We start from the raw sequence: 16,674 nt of genomic DNA, 5'->3' as shown, positions 1-16,674 counted from the left end.
AAGAAGTCCAGGTGAGCCGGCCCTGCAAGGAGGCACCCGGAGGATCCACTCCCGCCCAAGCCGGCTGGTGGGGGACAGGGAGGGTCCACGCCCCGCGGACACACCTCAGGGTACTCAGCGTCTCATCGTAGTTGATGTCTGCGGGGCTCAGCGCCGCCACCATCGCCGTCCGCGAGTTCCCACCTGTGGGCGGAGAGCAGGTGGTCCCAGAGGAGGGTCAGCCCCACTGCTGCGCCCCCTGCCCTCCGCCCGCACAGGCGTAGCTGGGAGGTGAGCAGACAGCAGGCGGCCGGCCTCCCTCACCGCGCCGGGCACCCTGCTCACTTTTCGTCTACATAAAACCATGCTTTTCCGACATTTGGGGTCACATTACAACCAACAGGCCTCCCCCTCCCCATAATAAAGAGAAAAGTTGTGGAGAGTTTTATGCCGTTTACTACAAGGACTGTTTCTGCTCCATAAACGTTTCACTTTTATCCTTCTTATTTGATACGTTTCTTAACGTTTCATGTCAGATTCCCAGCTCGGGTCACGTGGATCCCAGCATCAGGAAACGCACGGACCCACAGGGACCTGTGTCCCGGGGACCACATCCCCAGGGTGTGGCCTCCAGCAGACTGCGAGGCGATGCCGCGAAGGGCTCGGGGTGCCATGCTGTGAAGGGCCTCCCCACCCACCCTGGGGCGGGACCTGGGTGTGGCCCTGGGGCAGAGGCCTCCGTCCAGGCTGCATCTCAGGTGAAGGGACACTCACTCCTGTGATTCTCACGTCCTCTCTTGGGGGACCCACCTGCCCCCGGGGTCTCCCATCTGCCCTCTCCTCCACCGGGAGGCCGGCCACTGCACCCGACGCTGGCCTGAGCCGCGGACCAGCTAGGCTGGTTCTGGGGGGCAGGGTCAGCCAGCCGGGGCTCCCCAGAATCACCGAGGCCCAGAGGGTGGGTCCTGGCTCAGGAGCGCTGACACAGTGTCTGCTCACGTGCAGCCCCGAGGGCCATCCGGGTCCCCGGGCCTGGCGTCGTTAACCTACTGCTGACCCCTGGCCCGGGCCCCCGGAGCAGCCCCCGGGCTCGCCGCACAGCCCGGGAAGCATGGGCACCCGCCCAGGCCGGGGAGGACGGCGGCGGCCGGGCCGGGCGTCGAGTCCTCACCCAGGTTTTCCCGGAGAAGCCAGGTCAGCACCGAGTCTCTGTAGGGAATGAAGTCTGTCTTCTTCTTTTTCTTGTTCTGCAGGCGAGGAGCGTCAAGGTCAGCCCCGAGCCGCCGCAGGGGGAGGGAAGAGGGGCTCGAGCACGGGTGTGTCCCCGAAGTCCAGGCGCCTGGGGCTCGGGGCGGGGCTGCTCCCAGGGCCTCTCCGCCCCCCAGTCCCAGTGCCTCCGCTCGGGCTGCAGCCAGGGACTTGCTAGCACGTTCTGGCCTCCCCCCTCCTCCGTCGCCACAGTGTGGAGAGCCCGGGCAGGCTGATGCCAGGGGCCAGGGCCAGTGCGTCCTCGCTCCGCGCTGTCAGAAGGACCACGCGAGCCCATCGCCCCACAAACACCGCCAGCAGCTCTGCTGACGGAGGGCAAGAGGCCCCTCGCCTGCAGGAAACCCTGCGGGGCCCCTCCCCGTGCACACGAAGCCGCCTCCGCCTGCGCCAGGCCCGGGCCCGTCCCGCCTAAGCGGCTCCAAAGCCCCCAGCAACCTGGTCCCCCTCGGCACCCGCTACCCCCGTCAGGACGGGGCTCCCGCGGGCACCACTAAGCGCGGCGCAGGGGCTTCCCCGCCTCCCTCGTTCGCGCACGTTTTTGCCTCAGGAGCGTCTGCTCGGCAGCCGCAGCGGCCCCCAGGGCCCCGCGAGGGCGTTCCTCAGGGCACAGACGCATCACCCCCGAGGGGAGCCTGCAGGGCCCGCGAGTCACGGACGCTCCGAGACCCGCCGCTGGGGGGCGGCTCCCCCGCGAGAGAGCAGGTGTGGCGGCGTCTGGCCACCAAAGCGCAGCTTCCTTCCCACCGCAAACTTGGGGGGTGAGGAGACTCCACTTCCACCTTGTGCTTGATCATTTGACCCCTGAGAGAGAATTCTCTGCCACGTTTGTCGCGCTCCTCGTTCCCACAGTAAATGCCCCACGGTCACCCGCTCACCCCATGAGGAGCCCGAGCGGCGCCTCTGACTCGGTGGCTCCCTCACACGTCCCTCCCTCCACTCCGCCCCCCGGCCGCGAGTGCCTCAGCTCCAGGACCTTCGCCGCCCCGACCCTCCGCCGTCCTGCCGGCCACCGCGGCCGCCCCTCCTGCCGGTGGCTCCTCACACGGCAGCCCAAGGGCGCAGCCAGCTGCAGTCAGTCTTCCTGAGCCTGCGGCCAACCCATGGCCGCTTCCGCTAGATCACAGTCAGCTGCTTCCTGGTGACGCTGGGGAGCGGGTCAGGCCCGGCCCTCTGGCCTCATCGCCCACGGGACCCCACGCTCCCGGCTCCAGGCGCTGAGCCCCCAAACTGGTGTCGCTCTGTTCCTGCAAAGTCTCCATCGCAGCCCCTCACAGTCCCTTCCTTGTTCCCTCACACGGTTCCCCACACGGTTCTTCACACGGTTCCTCACATGGTTCCCCACATGGTTCCCCACACGGTTCCTCACACGGTTCCCCACACGGTTCCCCACACGTTTCCTCACGTGGTTCCTCACACGGTTCCTCACACGGTTCCCCACACGGTTCCTCACACAGTTCCTCACGGTTCCCCACACGGTTCCCCACACAGTTCCCCACACGGTTCCCCACACGGTTCCTCACACGGTTCCCCACACGGTTCCTCACACGGTTCCTCACACAGTTCCTCACATGGTTCTTCACACCGTTCTACATGGTTCCTCACAGTTCCTCACACGGCTCCTCACAGTTCCTCAAACGGTTCCTCACACGGTTCCTCACGGTTCCTCACATAGTTTCTTACACAGTTCCTCATAGTTCTACACAGTTCCTCACACTTCCTCTCACACCTCCACAGTCTCTCACAGTCACACCCAGCTCCTCACACACTTCAGCACACAGTGCCTCCCAGTTCCACTCAGAGCTCCCACAGGTTCCCTCACGCACTTCCACAAGTCTTCTCACGCGTCCCCACACAATTCCACACGCATGTCCCTCACAGGTCCTCACACCACCTCCCACACTTCCTCTCACGTTTCCACAGTTCCCCCGAATCCACACGCTTCCTAACGATTCTGCTTGTCGTTGCACATGTTCCCACACGCTCCTCACACCTTCTCACACAGGCCCCCTCCCAGGTCCCACCCCACGCTGTTCCTCACAGCCCAGGTTCCGCACGGCTCTCTCACCGCCACACGCAAGACCTCACACGTCCTCACGTATCTCCTCACAAAGCAGGTCCACACCTAGCTCCTCTCGCAGCTCCTCACGGAGCCCCTCACAGCTCCCGCTGTGCTGCAGCTTCACTCGCCTCCTCACGCAGAGTCCCTGCACAGAGCGTCACGCTTGCAGCACAGCTCTGCACGCAGTTCCTGCCAGTTCCTCACACATGCCCGCGCCTGTCACACGTGGCCCTTCAGCCTTCATGCAGCTCCTCGCAGCGCCCAGAGTCCCTCCGCCTCCTCACAGAGCTACCCGCTCGCTTCCCCCAACACGGGCCACGCTTGCCTACAATTCGTCACACAGCCCATCACACGGGTCCTTCGCATTTGCCCCCGAAGCTTCTCACGCTTCCTCTCACAGCCTCGCCCGGTGTCGCGGTCCGCGCGCTCTCTCCGCTCCTCACGGAGCCCCTCACGGCGCTCCTGGGACCCCCGCCACCGCACGCGCTTCCTCCCACCGCTCCTCACACAAACCAGGCTCTTCCACCTCAGCACGTCACACGCTCGGCGGGCTTCCCGCCCGGTGCTTCCTCCCCCGGGGTCTCCTCAGCCCCCAGGCCCAGCCCCGGAGCCACAACGCCCCCGGCCCCCCAGCCACGCGGGCGGGAGGCCACCCTCCTGCTCAGGGTCACCCTCACAGCCCCGTTCTGTCCTCCACGAGGCTCCTCGCCGTTCATTCACCATGATCTCATTTCCCGCCATCTCTCATCCACCCCCGCGGGCTGCTCTCCCCGCACCGGCCCCGGCCCGGCTCTGCTTCTCAGGCACCCCCCACACCCCCGCCCGAGAGGGCTGAGACCCCCCCCGCTCCCCGAGAAGCGAGGAAGAAGATGCTTACCTTGTTGGGCCCAGAGTCCTGCAGAGGCAAAGACAGGGTCTGAGGACGGAGCACGCCGGGCCCAGGGGCAAAGCGGTGGGGGGAGCCCGAGCCGCCCGAGCCCCCCGCACTACACTGCCTCCCCTCCACCGCCCCCCAGGCCCAGCCCCTCAGCCCGAGGGTCCCGGCTCCTCCCGACAGCCCAAGGCCGCCCCCAGGGCCCTGTGGGGAGGCGGCACGTCCCCATTTCACAGGTGGGACAACTGAGGCTCGGGGGAGGGACAGGGTCGTGGCTCCATCTCCAGCCCGGGGACCCCCTCACCTCCAAGCCTCTGGGCTTTTCCGTGAACCTGGCCCCACAGCAGGGACAGGTGGCCGCTCCCGGCACCTCCCCAGCAGGGCCCCCCACCCCCGAGGCCACCCGACCGCAGCGCTTGGAGCCGCTCACCATCTCGGCCAGCGCGGAGATGACCTTGCCCAGGGTGGTCAGGGACTTGTTGATGTTGGCCCCCTCCTGCGCGGGCAAGACGAGGCCGGGCGTCAGGAGGCCTCAGGCCCCTCGCTCCGGCGGGACCGGGCCTGACCACTCGGCCCTGATGGAGACCCAGCGCCCAGCCCTGCACCGTTGACCCTTCCCGCTTCCCCGTCCCACGAGAGCAGGGGCAAAGGGGGCGCCCACCCGAGACGCCCTGCAGCCACTGGGCGCCAGGCCCCGCCGGCAAGTCGGTGGGGACCCTGGTGGGGGCGGCCCTACCTTGAGGCGCGTGCCCTTGGCCCCCGTGGAGTCGGCCCGCTCGCTCCCGGCCAGGTCCACCAGGCTGACTTTGCTCACCTGCGGGGACACGTGTGTCACGCGCAGGAGCTGTGACGCTGCGTGGCCCCCGCCTCCCCTGGGTGCGGCCTGCAGGGGCCCCCCTCCCTGGGGCCGGAGCGCCCAACCCTGCGGAGCACAGCGGCCCTGCTCTCAGCTCCTCTGAGGAGGAGGCCACCTTCCCTGGGAGGCTGCACGGCCTCTGCCCCGGGCACCTGGCACCCAGCTGTTCCCTGCCTGCTGGCCGCTCGTCACCTGCACGTCACTGTCGCTATCACCCGTTCCACAGACCAGGCTCACCGAGTGGTGGGATTTGAACCTGGCTCCGGGAGCCCCTTCCCCCACTGCCCACTGCCCCCGGAGCCGCCCGGGCACTGGGCAGGGGCTCCCTCCCCAGCACTCGCCCAGCCCGGGCTAGGCAGCCACATGCACCCGGGGAAGCCCAGGGCTGCGGGCAGGAGCCGCCTAGTGGGCCTGCCAGCTGCCCTGAGCCCGAGGGGTGGGAGCTGCAGGCAGCCCGCAGCCAGGCCCCCGGGAGGACGGCGCCAGGCCGGGGTGACCCAGCCTCATCGGGGACTGAGCACCCCGAGCTCCCCCAGCCACTCTGTGGACCCCAGGGTGCTGCCCCCGGGAGCAGGGCCTGGCTGGCAGGGTGCCCAGTCAGAGAAATCGAGATGCTTAGGGTCAGGGCCACGGAGGGCGCCCGCCCTACTGCCCCTGCAGCGCCCACAGTCAGCGTGTCTGGATAAAGGCCCCAGGAGACGAGGCGCCTGCCTGGGTCCACTGACAAGGCCAAGGCTCATGGGAAAGGCATCTGGGGCGGGGGCAGTGGGCAGGGCCGCTCAGCACAGCCTCTCCTTTGTGCTCACAGATGCCGGTGCCCACGGGGTGAGGGGCACCCCCAGCCTGCACCAGGGCCCACGGCCAGCCTGTGACGGGCACTCACAACCTGCGGCCTTCGACACCGCCCTCCAAGGGCCCCCGAGGCGTCTCCGGCCAGTGGGGCTGCCCCGGAGACGTCCCTCCTCGGGCCTACAGTCTCCACCATAACCGCCTGGCAGGAGGCTGTTCCAGGGTCCACGGCCCCTCCACTCAGTCCCTTCCCCAGCCACGTGGCGCCAAACACCGAGAAGAGGTGGTCTCGCAGGGCTGGCCAGCCCCTCACCGAGGCCCGGGCTGGGCAGGGAACGGCCCGCGCCCACGCCTCACGGGCCGGCACCCGGCTGGGCCTCCCCACCCGCCGGCCCGGGGCCCCGCCCGCCGAGGCTGAACTCACTTTCTCTGTGGTGATGTTGGTCTCTGCGTCGTGGCGCTTCTGCGTGAAGATGATGTTGAAGACGGCGTGGGAGCGGCTGCTGGTCTCATTCATGTTCGTGGCCGCCACGGTCCTGGGGAACAGAAGCCACACACTGTCACCCAGGGTCCCGTGGTCGGGCGTGTGGGCCGCTGGTGCTGCCGGCCCGCTTGACCAGGTCACTAGACGTCAGCTCCCCGGGCTCCCGGGGCCGCCCTGCCCGGCCTGGTGGCGACCGTGCCCCCTGTAGGGCTCGGGCAGGGCCCACACTGCCTGCCCCACTGCGTCCGGTGCGGCTCCTTCGGCCCCGACTCGAGCCTGGCACTCGGGGCCCCGTGACTGGGGATGTCCTGCTCCCAGGGGCTGAGCAGAGCCCCCTGGGCGGCGGCCTGCAGGCTGTGACGTGGAAAGGCCCCCAGAAGGGAAAGGGGGCTCTACTGTCCATCCACACCGGCCAATCCGGGGGGGCCAGCACGGCCTTGAGGGAGAAGGCCCGAGGCTGCCAAGCGGAAGCCAGTGGTTGGTCCTGATGTCGCCGCCGTGCAGAGTCCCCAGGGAAGCCCCCAGGCTGGGCTCGCTGCCCGACAGCTGCCTCCACAGAGGTGGAAGAGCCCCCGGGGACCCCTACTGAGTGCAGGGTAGGCCACTGGCCAGGGATCCTCACCCTCCCGCGAGTCCCTGCGTGGCAGAAGGCAGGGGGACTGTTGCCACGACAACCAGGGCAGACCCTCCTAGGCTGGGAAGCCCAGGGCAGCGTGGTCACGGAGACCAATAGCTCGTGGCCGGCAGCACCTTGTGGCCGACCCTCCCCACATGCCCCTGTCCAGAGGGCCATCTGCCCTCCAAGCAGGCAGGGCTGGTCCTCACAGCCTGGCCCCACCCAGGGCAGCCACCACCCCCCAGGGCGCACAGCCTGACCCCCCACGAGGAGCAGACCCTGTGTAGGCGACAGCGTCCCCTTCCTGGGGGAGCTGGAGGCCCCCATGGGCTGGCATGTGCCCTTGATGTCCTTAGGCCCACGAGGCCCACACCTCCATGGGGGCTGCTGGACAGACCCCATGGGGATACCAACAGGCACCCCAAGGACAGGTGTTCCTCGGAGAGACTCGGAGCTGCGCGGGTGGGAGGGGGAGGGCAGGGAAGGTGGGCACGTCACCCCGCACACACCGGGCCTTGTTCCCTGAGTCCATGAGGTCCTGGATGTCATTGTAGGAGGTGACAGCCAGCTTGGACAGGTCCTCCACGTAGGGCCCCAGCAGCGGGTGCTCCCTCACGCGCAGGTTGCCCTTGTTCTTGGGGTTCAGGAGGTCACGGACACGCTCGCAGTAGATCTCCATGTAGCTGACCTGCGGGGCAGCGAGGACATCAGGGACCTCTGGGCGGGGGGAGCACACGGTGCGGCCAGGCCCCCCGCACGAACATGTCAGTGGGGGTGTCAGCCCACCCCCTGCCTGGCCCTCCCCACACACAGCCGTGCCGGGGGCTCACCCAACACGGTCACAGCGGGGCCACCCGGGCCACGCAGCTCGGAGCAGCTGCTCAGCAGACACTGCAGAGCGGACACTGCCCTTCGCTCCTGTGCCCGGCGTGGGCTGGCACGTTTGCCACATGCACGCGTGAATGACAAGCTAAGGGCACAGACCGGTGGCGGGCACTGGCTTTAAGTCAGTAAAGCCACGCTCCGAGGGACGGGTGACGGAGAGCCCTACCTCCACGGAGTAGGACATGTTGTCGTTGGTGGTGTCGTTGATTCGGGAGAAGAGGTCCTCACAGAGCTGCAGGGACAGAGCACACCACCAGACGTGAGGCTGGGCTGTGCCCAGAGCCTCACCCCTCGAGGTGCTGTGGCCCCTGCGACCCAGGCTGGACTCTGCTCTCCCGGGCCCCTCCCGCACCCTCCCGCTCCACCTTAAAGGCACTGAGACGGCCTGTAGCCAAGGAGCCACTGTCTTCTGCTAACTCGGGGGCCCCCCAGCTGACGTCTGATCCCCTCCTGTTCCTTGCATCATCCTTGCCTGCATGAGGTGGAGGGTCTGCCATGCGACAGACCACCCAGCACTCTCCCCTGCCCTGACCAGGTCAAGTACTGACCAGCTCAGGTTCAGAGACCCACCCCGTGGGCGTCCCCTTGTCCCGGTCCTCTCCCTGCCGGGAACTCCAGCCCTCACAGCCCTCCCAGGAAGAGTCGGCCCCTACCAGCAGCTGTCCCAGCCTCCCTGTCTTATGGGTGTGACCATGGTGGGCACTGCCCAGGCCTGGGGCCCTCCCGCAGCTCCCCACCCTCGGATCTGGGTCTCCAGCCCCTTCACAGCCCGTCTGCCCCACGCTGCCCCTCCTGCCCTGCCCTCCCCGCCACCCCCATGCTTTACCTTCCCTCCCGGCCCCCTGCTCTCCCGGGTCTCAGCTTGTGCTCGCCTGCCTGTCCTGCCCTCACCGGGTCCCCCCGCCCGCTGCGTGCCTGCGGGATGATGCCCTGCTGGTCCCCCTCACCGGCCCCCCCCACCGCGTGCCTGCGGGATGATGCCCTGCTGGTCCTTCTCCTGCTTGCCCATCATGGTGTAGGACTTGCCGGCCCCGGTCTGCCCGTAGGCGAAGATGCAGACGTTGTAGCCCTCGAAGGCGTGCTGCAGCATCTCCTCGCCAATGTCGCGGTACACCTGCTTCTGCGAGGCGTAGTTCATGTCTTCCGGCTGCGGGACAAGGAGGGTAGCAGCTGCAGGGGGCTGGGCCTGCCGTGCTGGGCTCTCGGCCCACGATGTTCACTGAGAGCCTGCATCGCACCCAGGGCCTCCGGGCGCCAGGGCCACAGCACCGTGGGGAGGGACGCCTGCCCGGCCCATCCACTCACAGGAGACCCAGAGAGGGGAAATAGTCCTGCCTGGGAGGCAGCTTCCGGAGGGAAGGGTGGGAGGAGCCAGCCAGTCTAGGGCCAGACAGAGTGGAAGGGCATTTTAGTAGTGGGAAGAGCATGTGCAAAGGCCCAGAGGCGGGGGTACATGACGTGGTGCTCAAGGTAGCAGCTGTGGGGGTGACGAGGTGGGGCTGGAGAGGCAGCAGGGCAGGGGCCCAAGGAGTCCATGGTCCTGGCTATCACCCCTGGACGCTGTCCTGAAGACAGCGGTCACTTTAGGCAGGCCCAGGATTACCCTGACGACGTGAGGGGCGGGGCTGGATGGGGAAGGTGAAATGGGGAGCCCTGGGGCCGTCCCGGGACCAGGCACTCAAGGTGTGACCCGAGGTGGGCGCTGGCCCTGGGGCAGGGGGCCTGGACACCTTCTCAGGTTCAGGAGGCTGGGGGATGGGAGGACTGGTGTAGGCCCGATGGGGGATGGGGAGGCGCAAAGGCCGGGGCTCTCCCAGGCTCCAGGGGGCGGGGGAGGGCGTGCAGGGGCTGGCGCCAGGGGGGCAGCTTCCGCTTCGGACACCGAGCTTGGGGTGTCTGGGGAAGAGGAGAGGCTGGCAGGCAAACGGCTGTACGGCTAGGACCCTGGGAAACTGCCCCCAGTGGGCTGATGGCCCCTTGGTCCCTGCCGCAGCTGGGCAGTGTGTGTCACAGCTCACACAAGGCGGCTCAGGAAAGCAGGCCCCTCCCCACAGGCCTCACACCTGTGCCCCTACCTCCCAGTCGGCCCTGCAGAGGAGCGGGGTGGTCCCTCGCCCGTTGGCGCAGAGAGGTCAAGGCGTTGGCTGAGGGCCGCACAGCGAGCAGCAGCCCACCCCCTGGAACCCCAGCCCTGGGCTTACCGAAGTGTGTGACCAGTAGGAATAGTCGAAGCTGAAGCTCTTGGGCACCTCCTTGGGCTGTTTGGGGTTAACGATGGCTGCGGGGAGGGGACAGGCGTGGCGCTCAGCGCTGTGCTGCAGGGACAGGCTGACCCTGGATGCGCCCGCCCGAGGGGGACCCCAGGGCAGGGAGGCGGGGTCCTCAGAGGCCTTGGCCCCAACAAAGCCAGCCCCCCTGCCAATGGGCAGCGACAAGGGCCCTGTTTCCAGGCAGACCAGCCATCTCTGCCCCCTACCCTGTCTGACCTCCCCCCAACCCCCGCCAAGGCAGCCCAGAACAGTCCCTTGGCACAGGCACTGGGTCAGACCTCGAGCCCCTGGCCCGTCCCACCTCTCGGGTCCACACCCCACTCCCGCCCAGCCCAGGTCTGTCTTGTCTGCCCTGCATGCGAGCGCTGGGAGGTGCAGCACAGTCACAGCCGCGTCCCTGCTGCTTTGGGGCCCCATCACGCCCGCGTGCTCATCCATGTCGGGGGCGTGCTGGCTGTCCCCCCGCAGGGACACCACACGTGTCCCTCCTCCTGCCGGGGCACCTGCAGGTCCCGTCCAGGTTGCTCTCAGGGGCTGTGGGACTGTCCTCTGCTTAGGTCCTCTCCCACCCCGTCCCCCTCCTCCAGCAGCTGCACCTGGGCTGGCAGGAGGCGGTGCTCACAAAACGTCGGTTCATCAAAGGAGGAGCAATGCCACCGGCACACACCGCCGGGCCTGCTGGGCACCCCGGGAGCCCCCCAGGCAGGGCTGAGGCATCCCATGTTCCCAGGCCCTGGACAGGTCTCGGCTCCCTGAGGCCCGGGCCCAGCGGGCGGCACGTCTTCGGTGGCTGGGCAGAAGGGGCTGCGGCCCCCGCGCCCGCCAGGCTGCCCTCTGGGACGCTGTCTGAACCCCCGATGTCTGTGTGGGTAGAGGACCCTGAGGACCCCCGAGGGCCCACCTGGCCGGGGGTTTTCACCTCCACCAGGAACTTGGGCTGTCCTGGTGGGAGAGGGCTCCAGGCCACCGCTCCACGTCATCCCATCTGAGGGCCACATTCCCCCACCTACTTGGAGATGAAAGACGTGTCTGCCAACCCCTTGGACTGGCTTTCCCCAGCTGCAGTGGGCTGGGGGCCTCGCCTCTCTGGACTCCAGGACACCCCACCCTTCCCCACCAGCACATGTCCAGGGTGACCTGTAACTCACACCAAGGGAACAAGCCCTGACCCTGTTGCAGGTTGAATTCTACCCCTCAAAATTCACATGTTGAGTCCTAACCCCCAGGACCTCAGAATGTGACCTTATTTACATACTTGCAGACGTAACTGGTAAGGATGAGGTTATACTGGAGTCAGGTGGGCCCTAATCCAACATGACTGGTGTCTCATGAAAGGGGAAATTTGACACAGACTCACACGTAGCGTGGAGGCCATGTGAAGGGGGAGGGGGAGACTGGGATGGTGCTTCTGCAAGCCAGAGGATGCCGGCATTGCCAGAAAACCACTCGGGGCTGGAGAGGCAGGGAATGGATTCTCCCTCTGGACCCCAGAAGGCACCAACCCGGCGACACCCTGATCGGGGACTTAGCACCTCAGGAGCTGCCATCTAAGCCGTCCAGTCCACGGTGCTCTGCTCCGGAGCCCTGGGACGCTGGGACTCCCACAGCCTCACCCCACTCGGTAGCTGCCCCGGGCCACGGCTTGGCGGGCAGGAGCCGACCGGCTCTGGGTCCCAGACCCCAGCCTTTATGGGTTCTGGGAGATGACCCGGCACCCTCGGGAGGCCGGCAGGAGGGAGCAGGTGACTGACCATCACAGCCCTTTCTTTGGAGCCGAGAGGGGGTCACGTCCATGCTGGCCCCAGGAGTGAGGCTGAGAGGAGACCTCGCCATCCCGGTTTCAACTCCTGCTGGACCTGGGGATGCGGCCGCCAGAACCCGAGCACGGTAACGCCGGCGCCATGGGAACGACAGTCACGGCGTCTCCGGAGCGCAGGCAACCTGGGCAGGGCCCCCGACGGCGCCCACCAGTGCCCCACCTCCACCCACCCCACCCAGCCACTCCTGCTCGCGGGCTGCGACACCTGCCCCCCCGCTGACCTTGCTCTGACTGTGTCCTGGTGCCGGGGCGTCTGCTGTATACCCTGTGTGGACCGGGAGCTCCCTGACGACCCCCCCACCAGGGACGGGGCACGGATGTGCTCAAGGAACGCTGGGTGGGCAGGGGACAGCCGGCTGCGAGGGTCAGTGAACGCGGAGTGGGCCACGAGGAGAGTCCGCAGTGGGGACCACCAGGCAGAGCTGCTCTGGCCCGCGGGAACTGCTGTCACCTGCCCCCTCCCCCTTGGGCGGGGTCCCCTGGTGTGGCTCTGACCCCTGCCCTGGTCCTGACCCCCAGGTGTCCTGCGGGGGTCCTGTGGTGTCTCCGTGATCACAGATGGGGTTCTGCGCTCCAGAGGGGATGGCGCTCCCCAGGTTCCACCCCAGGCCTGCTCTCCACCGACGCCTGGGAGCCCTCACCAGGGCGACCTGCCTGGACTAGGCCTGGACGGCAGCCCCCTGCCGGCACTGAGGCGATTTGGTGGCGAGGGGCTTCCCGGGCAGCTCTCGGGTTGCTTCCTCCCGTGGGTTTGAGGAGGGGGACGGGACCGCGGGCTGTTGAGCGGGGGGCTCCGTGCCCTCTGCCCCTGCTGCAGGAGCACAGAGGACAAAGGCGACAGCTGGGAGGGCCCAGCTTGAACAGGGGGCGGGAGCAGCTAAGCAAGGGAAGCCGTGTCCTCAGAGCCTGAAACCCCACAGCCGCGTGCGGCGCCCGCCCTTCTGGGAGCCGTGGCCCAGCTCTGCGGAATTCCACGGGTCAGTCTCGGGGACGTTCTCAACACGGGGCCGTGCCGGTCCTCATGAACCCTCAGCGACGGCTCCTCCCACTGACCTGACTTGGCCCCCACGCTCCACGCCCCCGGCAAGGCCCCCCACGCCCGTCACTGCCTGCCTGACTGCGATCTGTGGCCCTTGTCACCGGCCCGTCTAGTTCCATCTCCGTGTCCCCACTGGAACGTCACCCCCAGGGCAGTGAGAGCCTCTGCCCTGCTCCGTGGGGCCCGATGCCAGGAGTGGAGCCTGGCGCAGGCTGGAGCTCAGCGATGTGTGCTGACCTGACCCCACCAGGCCTCGTTTCCCCACCTGGGCCGTGGGAGCACCTCAGCCCTGAGGGGCTCAGGCAGCCCTAACCCCAACCCTAACCCTAACCCTAACCCTAACCCTAACCCTGAGGGGCTCAGGCAGCCCTAACCCTAACCCTGACCCTGACCCTGACCCTGACCCTAACCCTAACCCTGAGGGGCGCAGGCAGCCCTAACCCCAACCCTAACCCTGCAAGTGGAGAGCCCGTCGCGACTCTCACGGGTGGCCCCCGGGGAGAGGCAGCTCAAGGCAGGGAGTACAGGGGCATCTTGGCCTGGGGCCAGCCAGTGGCGGCAGGCCCCCAGCACCGTCGGCCAAGGCTGCTGACCAGGACTCTGCTGGCCCCCGGGGTCCGTCCTTTGACACCACGTGTGTGGAGCCGTTCCGCTAACAGAAAGGCCTGCACCGCGTCACCACCTCCTGGCAAAACCAAGCTGCCTGCTGTGGACTCCCAGGCCCAGTCTCACTGTATTTGGAGCCCAGAACATTCTAGAATAGTGATGGCAAATGGGGCCGACTTCTCGGATGGGTTAGGTTTTGAGACCGCATGGGGGCTGCTGGTCAGTAGGGTCCCGGTGGACCTTCCAGAATGGTGGTCCATTCCCTGAAAGCACACACTGGGCCCAGCTTGCCAGGGTCCAGTTGGAAGGCTGGGGGCCCGGCCCTGAAGACATCACCCTGTGGTTTTGGGCGGGTCCCTCCCCTCCAGGCACTGTCCTGGGTTGAACAGTGTTCTCCCGGAACCTCAGACAGTGACCTTATTTGGAAATAGGGTCCCAGCTGTAGGGACAGAAGCACACATCACATACAATTTGGTTGGCTCATAGAACTGCTAGATTTGCTGTGTTTCAGATGAAGAGCGCTGTTATCGAGGCCATGATTACAGGATAAGAACTTAAACGACTTTTAAGCGTTCTAATTTCTGTGTCACAGTGGAGATTCCGGGTGGCACGTTCCAAGAACTGGGGTCTCCTGCTGTGCCCCTCGTTTTGAGATTCAAGGAGTATGTCACCGCCCCCGCTGACAGGCCTGGCAGATCAGCTCCTACCCTGACAAAACGACCGTGAGCTGCTGCCCAAACCCAGCTCCTGTGAGCCTCTGCCTCCGGCCGGCTCTGGAGCCGCCTGCCCCGCCCTAGCCCCTGGCCCAGGACCTCCCGGAATAGAGCTCACCCCGCCCTCCGACGCCACTCCTCAGGCAGGCTTCCCTGTGCTGGGGGCTGCCTCTCTCTCTGTGTCTGTCTGTCTCTCTCTGTCTCTCTTTGTCTCTGTCTCTCTCTGTCTCTGTCATTCTCTCTGTCTCTGTCTTTCTGTCTCTCTATCTCTCTCTCTGTCTTTCTGTCTCTCTCTTTATTTCTTTCTGTCTCTCTCTCTCTATCTCTGTTTCTCTCTCTGTCTCTCTCTCTCTCTGGTCTTTCTCTCTGTCTCTGTCTCTGTCTCTAACTCTGTCTCCCTCTATCTCTCTCTCTGCCTCTGTCTGTCTCTCTCTCTATCTCTCTGTCTATCTCTATCTCTCTCTCTGTATCTCTGTCTCTCTCTCTCTATCTCTCTCTCTGTCTCTCTATCTCTGTCTCTGTCTCTCTCTCTGTCTCTGTCTCTCTATCTCTCTCTCTGTCTCTGTCTCTGTCTGTCTCTATCTCTCTCTCTGTCTCTATCTCTGTCTCTCTGTCTCTGTCTCTGTCTCTCTCTCTGTCTCTCTCTCTCTGTCTCTATCTCTGTTTGTCTCTATCTCTCTCTCTGTCTCTGTCTCTGTCTGTCTCTGTCTCTCTCTCTCTCCGTCTCTGTCTCTCTCTGTCTCTCAGGCCCCAGATGGATCAGAAGTTCCCCTGAGTGCAGCCCGCCATCATCTCCAGCTCTTTGCTTCTGTGACACCTGCCCCACCCTGTCCTGGACCGCCCCCAAGTTCCAGGGGAGACACAGGGTCTGCCTCTGATCCTTTGTTCTTTCTGTCCATTCTACAGGTTCCCGTAGGGTTTGGTCACCTGTGAGCCCCTCAAGCCGAGACCCCCAGCTAATGTCTAAGGTGGCAACTATGCTGCTGGGGCCTGACCCAGCATGGACAGGGATTCTCACAGCCATTCCTGATGTCCTGGGTCACCCAACAGCGATGTGGCCGCAACCCTATCAGCTCCTCGTGCAGATGCCGCCTGCCCACCCAGGGTCACGCTCCCACCTGCGGTCACAGTCCCTGGCTTCCCACCTTAAGGCTTGAGTCACACCTCCTGAGCACTTTCTCCAGCCTCGAGGGGGCCAGGCTGGAGATACAAGAAAGCCAGGACCTGAACGGACCCTCCGCCCGCGTTGGGCAGCAGCTGAACAAGACCCCCAGCTTCCTGGGGAGGACAGCCCAGAGGTGCACTCTGTATTCAGAGGGTCCCAGCGAGCTGAGCCCCCGCTGCCCGTGGCGGCCACCTGCTCACCTGCTGCTTCGCAGCTTCTGCACCCCCGCAGTGCATCCAGGGACCACCTCCCACATAAGCTCTTGGCACCCAAATCCTCACCTCAGTTCTGCTTCCAGGGACCAAGCAGAGGCAGCACCACTCACAGAGTCACTATGAGCCCCCAGATATGCCCAACAGACCCCCCACAGGCTCTGAGTGGGGCCTCCACAACCTGCTCCAGGGCCTCCTGCAGAGACCCCCAGCCACGCCCGAAGCCTCAGCCCCAGAACAGGCCTAGGGCGGCAGCCGCCATCAGCCCTGAGCGCCCTTCCCCTGGGGCAGCCCCTCCCTCCAACCCGGTGGATAACAGAAGGGGTGGGGTTACTCAGGTGCAGGCGCACCACGGGAGCCTGCGGTGACGGCAGCAGCTCCAGGTGCAAACCTCCCGGCTAAGCCCTGCCAAACCCACAGCTGGGAGAGAGGACGGCGAATTCTTGCTCTAAGTCACCGAGCGTGGAGGTGGGCTCTTGACCAGCAGGAGATGCCAAACACTGGTTTGACTTCCAGGGGACCCCAAACAAGCCTCTAACCTAGTGTTAGAAGCAAGGATGCCGGCTCCCCTGTGGGTAAGGGTGGGTGGGGCCGGGGAGGGGGGCTTCCGGGTGCCGACATCGCTCTGTTCTCAGCAGCGGGGCGCTGCTGAGAACTCCTTGAGCTGCACACTGGGCTCTGTCCACTCTTCTGCAAACGTGCCCCAACTCAGGACAAAGTCTGTGGCATCAGAAAGAGCAAAAGGGGAGGCTCGGGGCTAAGTCCTCTCTGCGGCTCCGGCAGCCGGGTCCTGCGCACTAGAGGGGCCCTGGAGGCCATGCCTGTCCTTCTGACCTTCTCGAAATTGCCATTCTGTCTCTTCCTACTCCCTGTTCACCCTGTTGACCCCAGGCCTCCTACTTCTCAGAAAGGCTTAAGATGACTTACAATTAGAAACAAAACAGAAGAGCAGACAAAGTAAAACGCAGCTGAAACAAGACAAGAAATCAGGAACCTTGTGCCCTGGGTTGAAAAGCGGCCCCACCAGAACTCCTGTCTG

The 16,674-nt window shown here is 65.8% G+C and overlaps 1 protein-coding gene across 1 annotated transcript in view; it reads right to left on the bottom strand.

Annotated features, from left to right (window-relative positions):
- Positions 1 to 16,674, bottom strand: part of KIF1A (kinesin family member 1A) — an 89,177-nt gene that overhangs the window by 51,796 nt on the left and 20,707 nt on the right. The window contains exons 3-12 of the mRNA XM_027116613.1: positions 10,013 to 10,089; positions 8,779 to 8,958; positions 7,978 to 8,043; positions 7,436 to 7,614; positions 6,251 to 6,362; positions 4,918 to 4,995; positions 4,612 to 4,677; positions 4,185 to 4,202; positions 1,151 to 1,226; positions 105 to 183 (exon numbers count right to left, since the gene is read on the bottom strand). Of these exons, the coding sequence (XP_026972414.1) occupies positions 105 to 183; positions 1,151 to 1,226; positions 4,185 to 4,202; positions 4,612 to 4,677; positions 4,918 to 4,995; positions 6,251 to 6,362; positions 7,436 to 7,614; positions 7,978 to 8,043; positions 8,779 to 8,958; positions 10,013 to 10,089 (931 nt within the window). The remainder of the gene's footprint in view (positions 1 to 104; positions 184 to 1,150; positions 1,227 to 4,184; positions 4,203 to 4,611; positions 4,678 to 4,917; positions 4,996 to 6,250; positions 6,363 to 7,435; positions 7,615 to 7,977; positions 8,044 to 8,778; positions 8,959 to 10,012; positions 10,090 to 16,674) is intronic.

This window comes from Aethalodelphis obliquidens, unplaced genomic scaffold, assembly GCF_003676395.1.
Source record: "Aethalodelphis obliquidens isolate GAN/ISIS:26980383/991018 unplaced genomic scaffold, ASM367639v1 scaffold2, whole genome shotgun sequence".
NCBI lineage: Eukaryota > Metazoa > Chordata > Mammalia > Artiodactyla > Delphinidae > Aethalodelphis > Aethalodelphis obliquidens.
The sequence above is the reverse complement of the archived record's forward strand: the minus strand, read 5'-3'. Positions and strand labels throughout refer to the sequence as shown.